General features: G+C 45.6%; 3 protein-coding genes across 3 annotated transcripts in view; 1 reads left to right on the forward strand and 2 right to left on the reverse strand.

Annotated features, from left to right (window-relative positions):
• DPCD (deleted in primary ciliary dyskinesia homolog (mouse)) overlaps nt 1–366 on the forward strand; it is a 22,563-nt gene extending 22,197 nt beyond the window's left edge. Inside the window, exon 6 of the mRNA XM_069098778.1 lies at nt 21–366. Coding sequence (XP_068954879.1) covers nt 21–125 — 105 coding nt within the window. The 3' untranslated portion in view covers nt 126–366. The remainder of the gene's footprint in view (nt 1–20) is intronic.
• The window catches only part of NPM3 (nucleophosmin/nucleoplasmin 3), a 390,782-nt gene that overhangs the window by 193,753 nt on the left and 179,811 nt on the right, over nt 1–17,218 (reverse strand). The window lies entirely within an intron of this gene.
• FBXW4 (F-box and WD repeat domain containing 4) overlaps nt 1,328–17,218 on the reverse strand; it is a 118,341-nt gene continuing 102,450 nt past the window's right edge. Inside the window, exons 7-9 of the mRNA XM_069098777.1 lie at nt 3,893–4,033; nt 2,394–2,535; nt 1,328–2,117 (exon numbers count right to left, since the gene is read on the reverse strand). Of these exons, the coding sequence (XP_068954878.1) occupies nt 2,001–2,117; nt 2,394–2,535; nt 3,893–4,033 (400 nt within the window). The 3' untranslated portion in view covers nt 1,328–2,000. The remainder of the gene's footprint in view (nt 2,118–2,393; nt 2,536–3,892; nt 4,034–17,218) is intronic.

A 17,218-nucleotide genomic window follows, 5' to 3' on the forward strand; every position in this document is an offset into this window, starting at 1 on the left:
GATTTATCCCTCACCCCCAGTACCAAAAGCCAAAGGAGGTCCTAGATGCAGAGGAAGAGTTACAGAGAGAGCTGAAGAAGGTGAAGACAGCCAATGGCCAGAACGGGGACTGTAAGACCCAGTAACCAGACTCCCTTGTCTGCAGACTTCCTAGCTTGAGGTCTCTTGGGTCATTTCAACAAAGGTTCCTGATGACCAGGTGTTGGCTTTTCCCTTACCTGAAGGAAGACTTCGATGGGTTTCAGGATTTATCAAACAGGGCGATAAAAATGAGCCCTGGAGGCAGGCCCTGACCTAAAAAATGGTTCCTTCCAGGTCTTCTAGATTTGCTGATTTACTGAGTAAAGTTGATCTGAATTACCCTTATTCTCAGTGCAGTTTCTTTTCACAAAATCTCAGTGAGATCTTAGAGGCCATCTGGTCCAACCTTCACCTAGCCAAGAATCTCTTAGGTTCACAGGGATGAATCACCTTATCCTTCCCAGTATGAGAGCTTTGGCATAAGCCTCAGCCTCTACCCTGTTCTAAGGTCCTTAAATGTACCACTGGGCAATAAATGCTTTCCTCCCTCCATGTTTTCTAGGTCCTAGAAGGAGCCAAGAGGCATAATGCGACTGTGTAAATCTGTAAGGGAGGCCTGTGGATCGTACCCTTCCCTCCCCCTTTTCACCTGATCCCCACTTTAATTTTCTACAATTTCAGCATAGCCTGGCTTCCAGTATTCTTGGGTTAATTGAGCAGGAAGCCCAGTGGCCAAGAATTTGGCAACAATGAGGCGATATTCTTTCTGGATTTGTGACTTTCTGAACATATATGTAAAGTCAAGGTTGATGCTAGAGGGGAGGCCTGGTCAAGCTAGCCAAGCCTATCTCGTAGAGTTTAACAAGAAGCACATAGCTCTATGAGCAAGAACGAAACATCCTTCAAGCCTATGGAGGAAGTTGTGTAAGCCTGACCAGGTGGAGATAAATACAGGTTGATGGGCAGAGTTGTATGTGTTAGACCTTCCTCACCCCAAGGCAGGATGGAGATGGGGGATAACACAAGGCTTGTCTGTAGAATCACAAAAACACAAGTAGACAGAAGCCAACTCCAAGGGAGGATAAATAGACAGAAGTGGAGAGGAGACTGGGAAGAATGAGGCTACAGCATTATGTTCTATAAGCATGGAACCTTTTCAGCCCAATGCCACTGAACAAGTTCTAGGGATCAAGGTGGGAAATGGGAGCTAAGAATTAGGACCTAGGACTAATTTTCTACCCCTAAAGCAAGCCAAATCTCAGTCTGCAGAGTTGCCTCTGTGGGTACTAAGAGAGTTGCCAGACTCCACATTAACAGCTAAGGTTTATTTAAAAAAATAAATTAAAAATATAATTTCCCGTAGTACCCCACAAAACAGGGCCAGGCCAGAGAGACTGGCTCAGAAATCAAACCCGCTGAATCTCCAGTGTCCTCTGGTCTGCCTAGGGAGCTCAGGGCCTGCATGCTTTCCAAAAATGAGTCCTACTCTTCTTCCCTCCCCAGGGGCCTGGGCCTGTTTCATCTCTATGTGGTCCTGATTGAGGAGTTGGAGATTGATCCCGTCCAGCAGGAAGGATAGTTAGAGAAGTGAAAGGTAGGATACATGGGCTGACAGGCCAGCTGGGAAGACTAGGAAGGTTTCCTATGTCTTTGCAGGCTGGTTGCACATGTTGGAGTACTGATCCACTGCCCCAAAGTCTTGCAAAGACAGAGTCCCCAGTCCAGACCCCACTCTCTTAGGTTGGCAGGCTCCAAAGTATTTGGCTGGATGGGTACGGACATTGGGGAACAGCCCTTCTCCCAAATGGAAACATCGAGACTACCAAACGCCAGTGGTCTTTGGTTTAAAAGCACAGAGCCTGATGATCACAAGGTCATTTGCTGCTCTCTTCAGGCCAGGACTAGGGAGGCTGATCCTGAGTAGGCCTTCTGCCTGGTCCTGTGTGGGGAGGGGTCAGTTTACTGTCAAGGACAGCCAGTCACGGAGTCTTGAAGTCAAGAACATGGAGGGCAGAGGCTACTGCTGCATAGAGGTGTGTAGTGCTGAAACGTAGGCAGTAAACAGGGCTGCTGATTGGAGATGACAATGAGAAGGCCTGCAAATACACAAGAAGGTAAATGAGGGGGGTCTGCTCTGACTCCAGGGAGGGGAGATTCAGAACAGGTGCCAGGATGCTGACTCCCAAGAAGTCTTATATCCAAGGATCCCTAACCTTCCTCCCTGATACACTCCCCTTACAAGGCGCTGTGGCTGAGTCTGAGCTGTAACCATCTTGGGCAGAGCAAGGGAGGGAGACAAGGCAGGCACAAAGAGACCAGGACTTCTATCAGTGACAGTAGGGATGAAATGGTAAGGGGCGTGTGATACTCACATGTAGGCAGCCTTTCTGGCGGCGGTCCCACAGCCGCACCACGCCATAGTAGGAGGAGCCGCTGGCCAACATGTGGTTCCCATCGCTCTGCACACAGTAGAGGGCACTGTCATGAGGTTCCTCCCACTCCATCACACATTTCCTTTCCAAAAGAGGAACACAGGATGGTCAAGGGCGCCCCATCACCAAAATCTACTAATGGACTCAGCACCAAGGAATTCTAGTGCTTTTATATATAAATTTTTTATATCAGAGATAATGATGGAACTATAGATTCCTGGCATAGGAGAAGGTAGAAGCCTGATCTTCCAAATATTTAACAGAAACAACCTACTAGAGGAAAAGAAACAAGATTTCTACCCAGGGTAATTGTGTCTGACCCCAGATTTTTTTGAGGGTGAAAACAGAAATGTGGATGAAGAGGAATTGTGGGAAGGAGTCTTGCTACAAGGAGCTGACTGTAAAATTTCTAAGCCTGCAGATAAAACATAATTCTTTGAGGTATATGTCAAGATGATGGAAAAGCCATTTTCACATAAGGGCTATATGAATGGTCAGAAACTGGCAGTGACAGGCAAGCCATGTAGAAAAGAACAGTGTCATCTATATAGGTACTAAAAAGCTCCAAGCTAGGACCTTAAAAAGTACTTGGTAGTCATCTGGACAAGTTGATCCTGTGGGTGGCTATGGCCAGAAAGACCAACACAAGAAATGGACAGCCATGCCCCGCACATTCTCCCAACCTACATCTCCATCCACACCTAGACCCAATGCATAGGATATAATGGAACTGGAAAAGGCCCAAAGACAGGCACCTAGAATGACTCAAGGAGTAGGAGGCAAGAAGGGACTGCTAGAGACAAAGTGAAAGAACTGACTTCAGTCTGTAAAGAAGAAGGCTTAGAGGGCAGGATCAAAATCTGTAAAATGATAAACACTGAGAGTGAGAGAGAGAGAGTGTGTGTGTGTGTGTGTGTGTGTGTGTGTGTATACAACCAAATCCAGAAACTCTAGGATGAGTTAGCTGCTTTGAAGCCTGAGAATGTTAAGTTTAGAGCAAATTAAAGGAAGACCTAATTCACCCAGAGGGCTCATTACCTCTAAGAGATATATTACAGGCAGGAAATACACATGGATCCAAGTGAGTTCAAAAAAAAGTGACCAATTACAGAGCCAGTAATGTTTGCTGAAAGGAGTCGTGAATGTGCCTGACCTTTGAGGCAGACAATATAGTTCCCCATGGCATTACCCTTGGGGCTTATGTTGGCAGCAGAATCCTGGGCCTGACACAGTGTGATACTGAGGTCCCTATGTGTGGTAAACCAACCCCCTAGTTAAACTCTTAAGCCTCCCCCACAATGGCTGAAACAACCTAGAGCTTTGTGTTCCTTAGCCCAGCTACGAGGAGAGCTGTTGGGGGAGAAAGCCAGGAATTGGGATAGGGTGAGAGCTATGCAGATCTCCCTCCTGAACCCACCATTCTGGGTGACTGTACTCACTGGGAGCTGGTTCGGATATCCCAGTATCGGATATAGGTATCATAGCCACAGGACAGCAGCGTAGAGGGTGTCTCATATAGGACATCCAGCACTCCAGCCCCTCGGTGAAAGTCCTGGCCCAAGTGTGTCATCAGCTGCCCGCTGGGGAGAGAGGAAAAGAGAGATAAGATGAGGGCATGTCCAGGGTTCAGAAGACACTCCTTTGAAGCATCACTGCCTTGTCTAGCTCTGGGGATATCCCATAACCTTCAAATAACTGGAAATCACAAAAACCCTCTCCTCTTGGAGCCTATACTTTGGGGTGAAGGTGCTATACCCTTTCCCTGTGGGTCCCCCTGGAAGAAACAAAACAAACACTTAGCTGGTCAGGGTCAGATGGTGAATTAACTTTTTACCTCATCCCAAACCCATCTCCCTGCCATAATGACTTCTGCTATTTCTACACCTGTACCAGGGGCCAAAGGATATTGGTTAGAAAACTCAGCTCCAGCCTTCCTTTTTCCTTAGCTCAGGCTCTCTCACAACCCCCTAGGAAAGTACTCAAATGCATTAGGAGGTTCAGCCTATCCAGTCACACCTGCTGCCCTGGCCGCCTGCTGCCCAGGCTGACTCCATCTCAAGACAATGAATGGGCTGTGCCAGAGAGGTCAGGATCTCCCCCCACACATGTGGTTATTTTATAGTCCTTGATCCCATGGGTCACAACAGCTCTGAGCTGCCCAAGCCCAATGCCTTAATTCCTCCCTGTAATCTGGGGCTCAAACCTCGTCGGGGATAAAGACCACACAAAGGGAAAAGGGGAGTTTCAGGAGATGGTAAAACAAGTAAACACCTTTGTATCTGGGGAGAGAAATCGCTGAGAAAACAGCTTAGCAGCAGGGCCTTGTCATTCCCAGCTCAGAAGGCAAAAGCCCCCCAGCCCCAGTCCTGGCCCTGGCCTGGCCCCCATCCTTCTCTCTGCAACAGCACGCCTCTGTGATCACAGCTCCTGGCCTGCTGGGCCCAGCCCGCTCCCCCACCCCTGCTCTCCAGAGAGCAGATTACAGGGAATAACAATTTCTTTGTGGCTGTGTAATTCCCTCCGTGACCGCGGCAGTGGGCAGCCACCTAGGCCCTGATGCCAGACCCCTAGCAACCATTTAGGGAGGCCTGCTGGTCCTAACAACGCCCCCCAACATCAAGTGCACCTGTTAATCCCTCCCACCCTGGGTTAGGTTGGGCCGCCAGGATATTGGGTTTTGTGTTTTCATAGGACAGGAAAGGAAAAAAGGAAGAGTTGAGTATTGAAGGCGCCCAACTCCAAAAACTCTCCAGACCTGACCCATTAACTCCTTCAGGGAGACACTAAGTTGTCTTGTAGAATGTTCACATCTGTAAACAAGTGAGAAGGGTCTCTAGACCTTAGCTTTGGGAAAGTAGGAGAAAATACAGAAACTCTGAGAGGAAAAAGAAATCCTATGAGGGAAGATGAAAAGCAGACAAGAGTGCCTGAAGAATAGCAGAATAACCAAGAGGTGGGATGGCCTACCATTTCTTCCAGAATTTCCAAAGCACAGAATTCTAGCCCTTTGCCTGTAGCCATGCTGCCTTTAAGGCTTAGGAACTTAGGGCCAATTCAGCAAGTCACCAGAGTCAGGAGGAAGACCCCTGATTCAGAAAGATAACTGTCCTTGCCCAGCATCCACCCTAAGGAGGAAGGAAGACCACTCATCAAAGGACTTTCTCTCATTCCTATACTCCTCATGTGACCCAGGGCCAAGAGAAACAGGTTTCTGGGCTACTCGGTACAAAACAATGCACTGCCCAATTTAGAGTGGGAATGGACAATAAGAGCAGAGGATGTGGGTTTACTCAGTAGAGATTTCTCACACCTGAGTCCCATGGGGAGTCCAGGGCAAGGTTGGGTGAGAAAGGCTTGTTTCATAAAATTATCCCCTAATCGGATCAAATAGTTTCTTGGCTGGAACTGGGAGCCTATTTAGAAGCTAGGGATGCCTCAGTTGACAATTCAGATGTCCCTACTCTAGTGGGTCATATCCCACTGGCAACTGGGTCCCCTGATTGCTTGCACATAGCCTCCCCTGGGATTATGCCGCTAAGGTTTGAGAGTGGGGTGGAGGGAATGGACAATTCTCCCTCTACCCTTGGGTTTGGGTCCCGTTTGGTGTACTCCTCCCCCTCCCCACCTCCCATTAGTGAGGTGGTGATGAGTGACTGAGGGGCTCTCTCCTTTAATCTGGAGAAGTAATTTCATGTTTGTTTGTTTGAAATAGAAGATGAAAGGCTATGGGGTGGGAAGCAGGCTTGGAGGGGTAATTGGGGGGAGAGGGTGGAGAGGAGAGCCCATTGAGGACTGACTCACCCATTCCAAGGCAGTGGAATCCTAGATGCCTCACCCAAGTCAGTGAGGAAAGGAGATCAATCAAAAGGCAGAGGTGCTATATCCTTACCTAGCAGACCCTAGGACCATGACTTTAAGGAGATGCCATAGATCTGAATGGGTCAGAGGCACCAAGAAACAGCAGGGAGTATCAGGATTTGGACAGCTAATGGAGTTTAAACTATTCCTCATTCCCCAGTCCCAACCTGGAATATCAGCACCAGGGACCCTAGGAGTTAGGGACAAGTGTAGAAAGCCCCCAACAAAATGCTGTGAACCCAATCCAAGGCCAGCTGCAGAGCCCCAGAAGGCTGGGAGTGAAGGGGGGTCAGGGTTGGAGAACAGAGGTGGTCAGGCTAGAAGTTTGTTCCCATTTTGCATTCGGGTTCTCTGAATTGGCCACACACACTTCAAATGGTCCAATAAAAAGATACAATTTCTTTTACCTTCTTGCACCAGGACTCTCAAAGTTCTTGTTGTGTGGGTGCCCGTGAGGTTAAGTTCAGAGTATAAACTGACACATTGGGCTCTGGGAAATGGCCCTTCTCTTCAAATAGAGCCCCAGCAGTGCCACAGGCCTCCTGCTGGGGCTTTGATTTGGGAAAACAAACAAAAATGGCACCGTAGACACCCCTCCCCCCAGCACACTAGCTCCCCCCATGATCATCCCTACCACCAATTTAACTATAAAACCACTGTTGGCTGCTGAGGCAGAAGGCTAAGGGAAGGGGGAGGGGGACTGCCCCGACAATGGCCCCAAACTTTGGGGAAAAGGGGACAAAACAAGCTGTCTGTCTCCTTGTCTTCCCTCCTCCCAGGATTCTTTTCTTAGCCCAAGTATGTTCTTGGAAAAAACGATTAGATTGCAATTTGTATAACACAGTGACCCCCAAATTCAGACATTTCACCCCTTTTCTCTACAAAGAATGTCAAGAATGCTCCTCAGCCTCTCACCATCCATAGGAGGAGGAGGGGAGGTGGGCTAAGTCCCTGGCTTCTAGCACCACTTGTGTGGGAACTGGGCAGCCATGCTGGAGTCCTTCTGGGTTGGGCGGGGAGTGAGGGAGAGCACTGGGGGTCTCCTTTAGTGAAGCAGACAAAAACCTAAAATAAAATCTGGATCCCAAGGCAAACAAAGCCATCTGCTTTCATTAGGTATCTGGCTAGTGTGTAGGGGGTACTCCCCATTCACCTCCTTTTCTCTCTCAACCACTAATTCTCTTTCGACCCAGGGAAAGATAAAGACAGATTGGACCATGTGTGTGAGCCTGATGAATGAGGCACTGCTGAGGGTTGGCTGGGATGGAACCTTCTCTTCAGTCTCTCCTTTTTAGGCTGCTGTTTTCCAGGAGGCTTAAGAAGTAAAGCAAGAAGCTAGTCCTACTTTACCCTCATACCTTCAGGTGTCTCCTCAGAATGGGCATCAGAAAAAAGGAGAATTGCCCAATCCCAGCAAACTTAGTTGCCCCCCCACACACACACACACACCAGCAAGAGACAGTTGGGTTGGATCTAAGAGGGAATATCTCGACAGCCAATCACAGAGGAAGAGGATTAAAAAATATTTGTGGTAAAAAATCTTCAATTCAGGACAAATGGGGGTATACTTAACTAAAGGTAAGGGGGCTGACCCTGAAGCCATAAAACCTCCTTTAAGAGTAAGTTTTCAATATCCACTGCCTCAGAGTTAGAGCTATTTGGAGAGACCAACAGAGAACAAGGTCCCAAGAAGAAACCCATGTTACCCCTACCAATGCAGCAGTGACCAAGTAGCCGTGCATGCAAGTGGGAAGGGGATAATTAAGACCAATGAGGAACATGAGATGCTCCTCAAGGCCCCAAACCCAAGACTTCCTTGGACACAAATTCTGCTCTTTTCCAAAAGATCCACTCACCAGCTCCTTTTGTCTAGTCCAGCCCCAAAGTTGCACACACCCCAGGAAAGGTTTCTGCTGCTGTACCAGCTCCTCTCTGAAAGCCCACTTCTTACAGGAAGCTTCCCTGGACCAAAACTTAGCTATCAGGAAACTTCTAAAATTCTTTATTTCACTTCCCATGCTCTTTATGTTCTGTTTCTATTTCTGCTGCTTTCCGCCTGTATCACCATGTTGTTGCTGTCATTTTCATGTTTTATGTCTTTAAAAGACTGTAAATTCTAAAGCATAGGCATGCCCCACCCAACCCACACGCATTTAGGTGTAATAAAGAGTTCCAGAGATTCAAATGGAACATAAGAGTATGGACAAATGAAAGCCCTATTCTCTCCATAACCACACGTTAGTGAGTGTATGTCCTGCAGGTACAAGAGGTACCTGGTAGGTGGTGAAAAGAATGGCAGAGGTGGATGGTGAGGAGCTTGGTGTTAGGAGACCTAGGCTCAGCTCCAAACGCTGCCACATATTATTTGTGTTGACTGTGAGCAAGTCCCTCAGCCTCTCTGAGTTTCATTTTCCTCATGTGTAAAATGGGAATTAACCTCTCTGAGCTTCATCTTCCTTATCTGTAAAATGGGAATAAAATTTGCCTTGCCTGTTACAGGGTTGTTATGATTAAAATGCTTTATAAACCTTTAATAAGGATGGTTATGACAACTAGCAGTTATACAGTGCTTTAAGCTTTGCAGAGAACTTACAAACATTATCTCATTTGACCTTGAAGGCAGGTACTATTATTACCTCCCATTTTGCGGATAAGGAAACTGAGGGTCTGAGGCTGATTTGAACTCAGGTCTTCCTGACTCCAGGTCTAGTGTTCTATCTTCTATAGCACTTAGCTGCTTACAAAATTGTGATATTTTACTACAAGTTATTATAATATTCATTAACTTGATAAACACTTAATACCAATTGATATATTAGAAAACGTGACCAGACTGCTCTGGAAGAAGACCACAGGATCACAGACCTGGAGCTTCAACAAAGGACCTTAAAAATCATCTGGTCCAGCCCCTCACTTAACAGGTAAGGCTCAGGGAGGTTAGTGACTTTGGGTCCAGAGTCACACACACAGTGTTTTGTAAAATGGACTCAAGGGAGAGAGCTAGAAATATATTGCTTGCTTATCTGGTCACAGCTTACTGGCATCCTGGAGATAAGTGGAGCTGGACTCTAGGCAAGAACTGGGCCCCGTGGCCTCTTCTAACTTATTTCAGCGTGGAAAAATAATCAAGCCACATGTGTCTTACTATGAGGTCTTTCAAGTCACTGTCTGTCTCACCTGACTCCTGGCTCATAAGCCCATTTTTAAGCCTCACTCAATTCCCCTGCTATTACTTTGTATTCTTCTCTCACTTCCCCTTGACCCTGCCCAAAGCATTCTCTCTGCAGGCTTTGAACACCTGAAGGGGGCAGGACGGGGGAGGGAGGGCAGGCTGGGTCACAACTGCAATAATTGGATGGAGCCCCTCGCTCTCCACTTCTGAATAGGGGGCAGAGACAAATGGAGGCCATAGGAGACCCAGCCCTCCTCACAACCAGCCCTATTACTCAGGACTGAAGAGCCCATTACTAAAAACACAGGCACGAACACACATACACCCACAGACCAGCACGCGTGCGCACACGTGTTTAGACACAATGGCTCAAAGGCCAAGTCGTGCAGCAGCCCACTTTGTACTGCTAACAAGGGGAACGTAATTACAGGAAGGGGGCAGCCGGGCAGATAAAAGGATACAAAATTTCAACATCTGTTGCCATAAAGGGATAAGGAGAAGTGAAACGGCAAAGTATCAGTTTGGTGTCAGAGCCGGCAAAAAGCCGATTTCAAAGAGTTGAGGGAAGAGGGGACAGGGGGGAGAAAGAAAAAGGAGAGAGGGGAAAAAAAGAAAGAAATTACAGGGTTCCTAAGAAAATGAAAAAAGCTGTTGTCACTAATACTTTCAAAGGAGAGGGCAGGTACTTTAAAGAGGGGCTGTCCCCCTAATCACTCTAAGCAGAGGCTGAGGCCTCGGGTACACAGGGACACAGGGGGAGGGGAAGAGATGGTAACAGACCCTGCCCCTGAGGGTTTACAAGCATTGCAGCTATCCCAGAGCTGGGTAGGGAGGCACATCCAGGACTTCAGGCCCCTGCTGCTCTCTCCAAGATGAGGGTCCATAAGGCAGGGTCCTCTCCATGGCCCATTCCTTCCTGGCATCCATGCCTCATATGTCTAAGAGCTCAGCCCACTAAGACTCCACTCCACCTCCTGAGGGTGAATGGTAGGAGGAGAGGCTGTGCTTCCCATCCTCTTCAGAGCGCAGAGATGGAGCCTTGGCTCCATCCCTGTCCTCTCGAAGCATCTGAGATTCAGATAGTTCCAAGACACTGGACTCTGTGCTGACCCAAGAGAGGGAGGCACAGATTCGGCCCTCCTCACTTGCTCAAACAAGCCTTGCAACTTCTAAGGGAAGGCAAGACTCTTTCCACTTATGTGAGTCATAGGGGAGTTTAAGGGGAGAAGGAGAAGAAAAATACCAAAAAGTCCAGACTGACTGACAGTGGTACACTTGGTCCTCAAAGAACCAAGATCACCAGGGTAGAGTGTACAACATGAGAAAATGAGAAACAAAGGGAGCCTACTGGCCAGACAACTGGTTGGCCTTAGGAGGTGTAGCATGCCCCAAGTACAAAAGCCAGTATGGGCTGTTTGAGGAACCTAGAACAGAGAGGATTCATGAATGTTCACAGCTCAGTTTTGACTCAGAGACTAAGTGCCTACTATGTGTAAGGCACACTCAAAGATGAAATAAAGGACAGTCCTTATGCTCAATGTACTTCTACTTTAACAAACAGGATACAGCATGAACACAAGAAGTACAGTATAAGGTAGGACAAGATAAATATGATAAGGAGATTCAAAAACTCTAATAAAAGTCTGAAAAGAGAAAGCTCATTTTAAATTAGGGTAAAGAGAGGAGAGACTCATAGTAGGCCTCATGGAAAAGATACCTGAGCTTGCCCTAGAAGAAAAGGATTTCAACAAGATGAAGAGGCAGTGTGTATGCATTACAGGTAGGTAATGGTTTTACATGAATTCCTGGAGACCCGAGTACTTGGAGGCCGGTGCCAATATGGAAGGTTGAGCTGGGATATAAAGATTTGGGCCTTGGGCTATGTTAACTGATGTCTCATTAAGAACAAACTGACCAGCAGTGTTACTTTTTAGAAAAGAAACCAAACACAGGAGTTAAGAAAGTCCCCTAGAGAGTACATGAGATAAAGGCCACATTTTAATACTATGGCCTTCCATAAGACCCATTATAGGTATTCTGCATAGCCCTTAAGGTATGTTGAGCATCCAGAAGGCAGCTGGCAAGATGAATAAATAGGTGCTAGGTTAGGTCTCCAGGCCTTCACAAAACTCGAGACACATAATTAATCCAAGATTTTGTTCAGACATAGCTAGAACAGGAGGAGATGATGGGCTGATTCCCAGGAATTCTCCATTCAGCATCTCAAGAGTTAAGATGGTTTAGGCAAGTCCCTCTTCTGGGGATAAAGTGATAGATTTGCCCACCAAAAAAAGATACACTATGTAACAGCTACAACCACAGCCAAAGGCTGATACTGCCCTAGCAAGCTAAGGAGATCAAGGCACAAAGGTCATTAGCTTTAAATCCTTGGGGAGTGTATTTCAGCCTTAGGGGTGGAGCCATCAGACCACCTACTTACTCACTTGGGAGCCACCTTCACCCCCACCCCCACCCCCACCCTTGGAACCTAGTATCCAAGAGAATACTGGAAAGTAAATTTTGCAATTCCCCGAAAATTCAGCAATATTCATATAACTGAGCTCACAGGTAACAGGGTCAGGAGTGGGGGAGAGACGGACAAAAACAAGCTGTACTTTCTAATCCAAGACACCTAGGGGTCTCTAGCACTGATGGGCTGTGTTCTAGTACCTGTATTCTCCCTAGCACTCTCCACACCTGCACCACTGCCCTAAAACTCCCAGGCTCTGGATGCAAGGAATGGAGGAGTAATGAGCTGACAATACAGTGTGGCCTCACGGGCTTTTGTACTCTTGAGAAGATGAACATCTATCCAGGAAGCTTCCCAAGTCAGGACGTACTAGACCTTGAGTATGAGGCTGCTTGAGAGCAAGTGTGCATAGTGGAGAGGGCAGTGAGTGTAGACTTGAGACTGAATACTAACCAGCCCTGGCACTTGATAAGTATATGATCCAGGACAAACTACTTAACCTCTCTGAGCCTGTTTCCCCATAATAATAATGTTCTTGCTCCCAGCCTCATGGAGTTGTGAGGAAGGCCCTTTGTAAACTTTAAAAGGCTACAGAAATAAGTCCTCTTACTGTTACTATTCCTTTATTCAAAAGCCATGAGCCACTGTGCTAGAGTCAAGATAAAAAAGACAGAAAGGAAAGAGGTCTGTCCTCAAGAAGTCTACGTTCTCTTAGGGAGGAACTGCACGTGCAGAGATAAATAAATCCATACTAAACACAGTGAATTCTGGAGGGAGAGCAGCACAACCAGATAACCTTCAGGAGGCAGCCTATGAGCTGGGTCTGAGAATAGGAAGGAAGTACCTTGTAGGAGCTGCTTACGGTTGTAATGACAATGCACAATGCCCTGACTATCTATCCCCTATAGGAGTTTCCCACCTCCACGGCCCCCTCCCATTCTCAGCCCATCCTTCACTCCTCAGTCAGTGGAGGGAAGTTTTAAGAAATAAGAAAATGACAAAAGCATGCTGGAACCAGGAAAAGGGGCTAGCAGGAGAAACGCTGCTCAGAGTAGACCCTTCCACCTCTCTACACTGACCACCCCACCCACCCCCCAACATACATGAAAGGAAAAATCCAGTGGCTCCTCACATTTCAACTGTGACAGGTTAAAAGCAAAGAATCCATCCCACACTGAAGCCAGAACAGCCAGCCAGGTCCTGCCGGCAATATTGTTCCACCTTTCGGATTGGCCTGTCAGTCAGGCTTTGGCTTTATTGAAAGATCAAACTCCATCCTGCCTGTTCATTACCTTAATCCTATTTTCTACATGGCTTTATTATCTGTTTGGGCTTCTCTGGGAAAGGCAGCTACAGACAGTCACCCTGTCTCTGTCCATCTCCCCCCTCCTGGGCCTAACCCCCTTGACAGCAAACACCTCCATTAGGACCCCAAGTCTGAAGTATAGTTCCTGGCTCTAGTGCTTTGGGTCAGTACTTGGGGAAAGTTAGGGCAGTGAGTGGGAAATAATGTCACCTCCAAGATAGCACCAAGGATCCAGGTGACAGAAGTTCCTCTAATCCCAGGAAAACTCAAGAAGAATGACTACATTGCCTAGTCCCAGAAGAGGAGACTATGTTTGACACAGGAGCTCAAAATTAATTCTCTATAGATCTAGTCCAAAACATACAGGTTCAGGTCCAGTTTGAACCAGGATACAAGGAGCTTGCTTTCTTTTAAAATTCTGATCTGTTCATTCATCCAACAAATATTTATTGAGCACCTACTATGTGCAAGGTCCTGAGCTTATTGATATGGATCACTGGATGATTTCTAAAGTCTCCTCTAGTTATAAATTCATATTGCCCTTTGATTCACTTAAAAATACGGAATTTGAGCTCAAATTCAATTTGGGGTTTTGTAAGACAATGTATTATGATATTTGGGGTTCCCTGTTCAACTCCGGGTTTCAACCCTGTCACTAAGAGTCCCTACTATATTTATGGTGTTTGCAGACTATGGGGGGAGGGAAGAATGTTAACATTACCATATATGGCCTTTGTGAATTAGAAAAGTCCAGCTTCCTGAAGTGCCATTTTCATGAACCTATCTGTCAAACACCATGGTTTTCTCTGCAGCTGACCCAGTCAAACCACTTTCAGTTGACAATTCAATCAGGATTTGCACCAGGGTCACTGCCTCTTAAGCAGTGCTTTTCCTCCTTGGCTCCTGCTTCAGGCCAGAAACCCAGAGATCCACAAAGGAACTTGTGGTGGTTTGTACCCTGCCCCACCCCACTCCTCTTAAAGAATAAATAAGATTTCTATCATCATTTGAAGCCACTAATATGCCATTCAATCTTTAACACCTTCCAGAAACTAAGTTTTCTGATCTATAACTTTAAAGGGTAAGGATAAAAGAAGAGGCCAACTAGGGGGAAAAACTGTTGCATCAAATATCTGTTAAGGGTCTGGTAGTCATGATATAGAGAGAACTCACATAAATACCTGAGGCCAAGAGCTATTCCCCAAAGGACAAGTGGTTAAAGAGATGAACAATGGATAGGGGGACAGGGAATGGATCTGTGATTTCAATGACAGAAGGAACTCCCCAGGTGAGGAAAATCCTCTCTACTATTACAGGTCTGCACCTTCCCTAATACTTAGAGTCTTAGAGAGCTGCCCAGATTCACACTCCCAAGTACAAGTCAGTGGTCAAACTTGAACCCAGGCCTTCCAGATTTCAAGGCCAGTTTTCTATCCACTACAGCACGCAATCTCTCATCATGAACAAACAAGCAATTCTCAAAAGAATTTCAAACTATTAATAGCAATATGAAATAATGCATCAAGAGTGATGTCAATCTAAATAATAATTTTGACTTCTAACTTCACACCCAGCAAAATGACAAAAGTTGGGAACAGTCTATGTTGGAGGAATTATGGAATGACATGCTTGGTATGTCACCCTTTGGGCACATTTGGTGAATATATGAATTAAATATAAGAGCTAACATTTATACAATACCTGCTATGTGCCAGGCACTGTGCCAAGCACTTTATTCATTATCTCATTGGATTCCTCACAATAACCCTGGGAGACAGGCCCCATTGTTATCCTCATTTTACAAATGAAGAAACTGAGACAAACAGAAGCTAAGGGTGCCCAGGGTCACACAGCTAGTATCTGAAGCTGCATTTGAACTCAGGTTTTCCTAACTTCAGATCTATCTACTGTATCACCTATATGAATCAGTCCAGTCATTCTGGAAAGCAATTAGTAAGTATGCTAAGAAAGTGATTAAAATGTTCACATCATTTGACCCAATGGGAACTACTAGGGTATAATACGCCAAGGCAGTCAAAGAGAAAATGAAAGATCCCATAGACAACAAAATATTGTTAACGGTACTTTCTATAGTAATAAAGAACTAGAAACAAAGTGTTCATCTCTTGGGGAATATCTAAGCAAATTATGTTATATGAATGTAATATAATGATATTATTACTGTATTATCAGAAATGATGAATATGATGAATCAGAAATGATGAATGCAGCAAGGGAACTTGAATCATGAACTGATTCAATGAGAAGTAAGAAGAGCCAGGAAATCAATATATCAAATGACTATAATAACATAAATGGAAAAAACAAACAAAAAAATCAAAACTGAACACTTGAATTGTAATGACCTAGTCTGGCTCCCAAGAAAGGAGATGGGAATGCACCTGCCTCCCCCAGCTCAGAGGTGGAGGGTACAGGTGTGGAACTCATGTCAGACACTCTTGATATGTTGTTTCATTTTGTCAGATGACTTTTTTTCTGTTCACTTTGACTCTTTGTTATAAAGAATGGCTCTCTAGGAGGAAGGAAAATATGAGAAAATGAAAATAAAATAAAAATTAAATGTATCTATCTACATATATGTGTGTATATATATATATGTGTATATATATATATATATTTTATAGAGTCTGCCTTTATAGGGTGGCTGTGGCCCTCACCCTCTCTCCCTTGGAGTAGGTGTAGAAGACAGACTGGGCTGGAATGAAAAGTACACAGAAATTGGAAGGGAGAGTAAAAGAACAGAAAACACCTGGTAGAACTTTCACATCTGTACCCAACAATCAGCCAGCAACCCTGAGGTTTGCACTGACTCCACCCCTCAGTGACCACCAGCCACAATGGTTGTGGCCAGCTCAGTCAAGCTTTCATGGGTCCCAAGATTACAGCTCCAGATATGGAAGACAACTGTTGGATACAATCCTTTCTTTACTGGTATGTAACTCAATCATCAGGATTACTGCTTTCCCCTCAACCTTCTTAAGTAAGCTGGAGAGCTCGTCCTCTCATTATCCCAATCAAATGCATAGCATTCTCCTAGGTAACAAGCTGCCCCCATCCCACTCATTTGCCCCTCATTCCAACCCCAGTCCTTCCCTCTGACCCTAACATCCTCTTCTGACTGCATCTATTAGGCACATACTATCTACTCCTCTGTTCCTTTTAAGGAGACCCCAAGTCCCTTCTGCTCTTTGCTTTTTCTATATCTACTAAGTGACACAGAGGCATTTCCATAGCACTTCTGCTCCACAGAGTTCAATGGACATTAAATACACCTTGTGTTTAGTTATGGAAAAGCATACTTTAAAGGTGCATCCAAAATTTAGAAGTTTTCTCACACAAACTTATTGGAATAAGTCACTGCTGGCTTCAATGCAGTGATGCTTGAAATAGGCTGTCCCCAAAGTCTCTTATCTAACTGGCCCCTGAGAAAGCATCTCATGAATAGAGAGAGCCTTCAAATGTGAAGTGACTGATAATGCATTAACAATGACATCTTCTTAATTAAAAATTAAGGACTAGGGGGAAATAGAAGAACTAGATTCTAGTAATAGTTCCAAAAGACTCACCTAAATAACCTCAGGCAAGTCACTGAGTCTCTCTGGGCCTTGGTTTATCCATGTATAAACTACCTTTCTAACTCAGTGATGATGCAAGGAAATGTGGGTGAAAGGTCATGAGTAACAACTATAAGGAATGAGCTGAAGGAAGGAGTGCCTTGAGAGGAAGGGTACAATATGGAATGGAGGGCAGTAATGAAGAAGATGGGGAGAGAAACAGAGGAGAAAAAAGGAGGAATAGCAGCAGTGGTGTTAGCAGACATGTATATGGTAAGTGCCGTAAGAAGGAAGGGGAATTATTATGGAGAAATCTGGGAGGAAAAAAGAGAATATCAGAAGGAGCTAAGGGATGTTTTGGATGGCTGCTCCAAAACGTATCTG

The sequence above is a fragment of the Petaurus breviceps genome, unplaced genomic scaffold (genome assembly GCF_028583685.1).
Source record: "Petaurus breviceps papuanus isolate PSGF00001 unplaced genomic scaffold, PetGlider_PUasm1.0 37, whole genome shotgun sequence".
Taxonomy (NCBI): domain Eukaryota; kingdom Metazoa; phylum Chordata; class Mammalia; order Diprotodontia; family Petauridae; genus Petaurus; species Petaurus breviceps.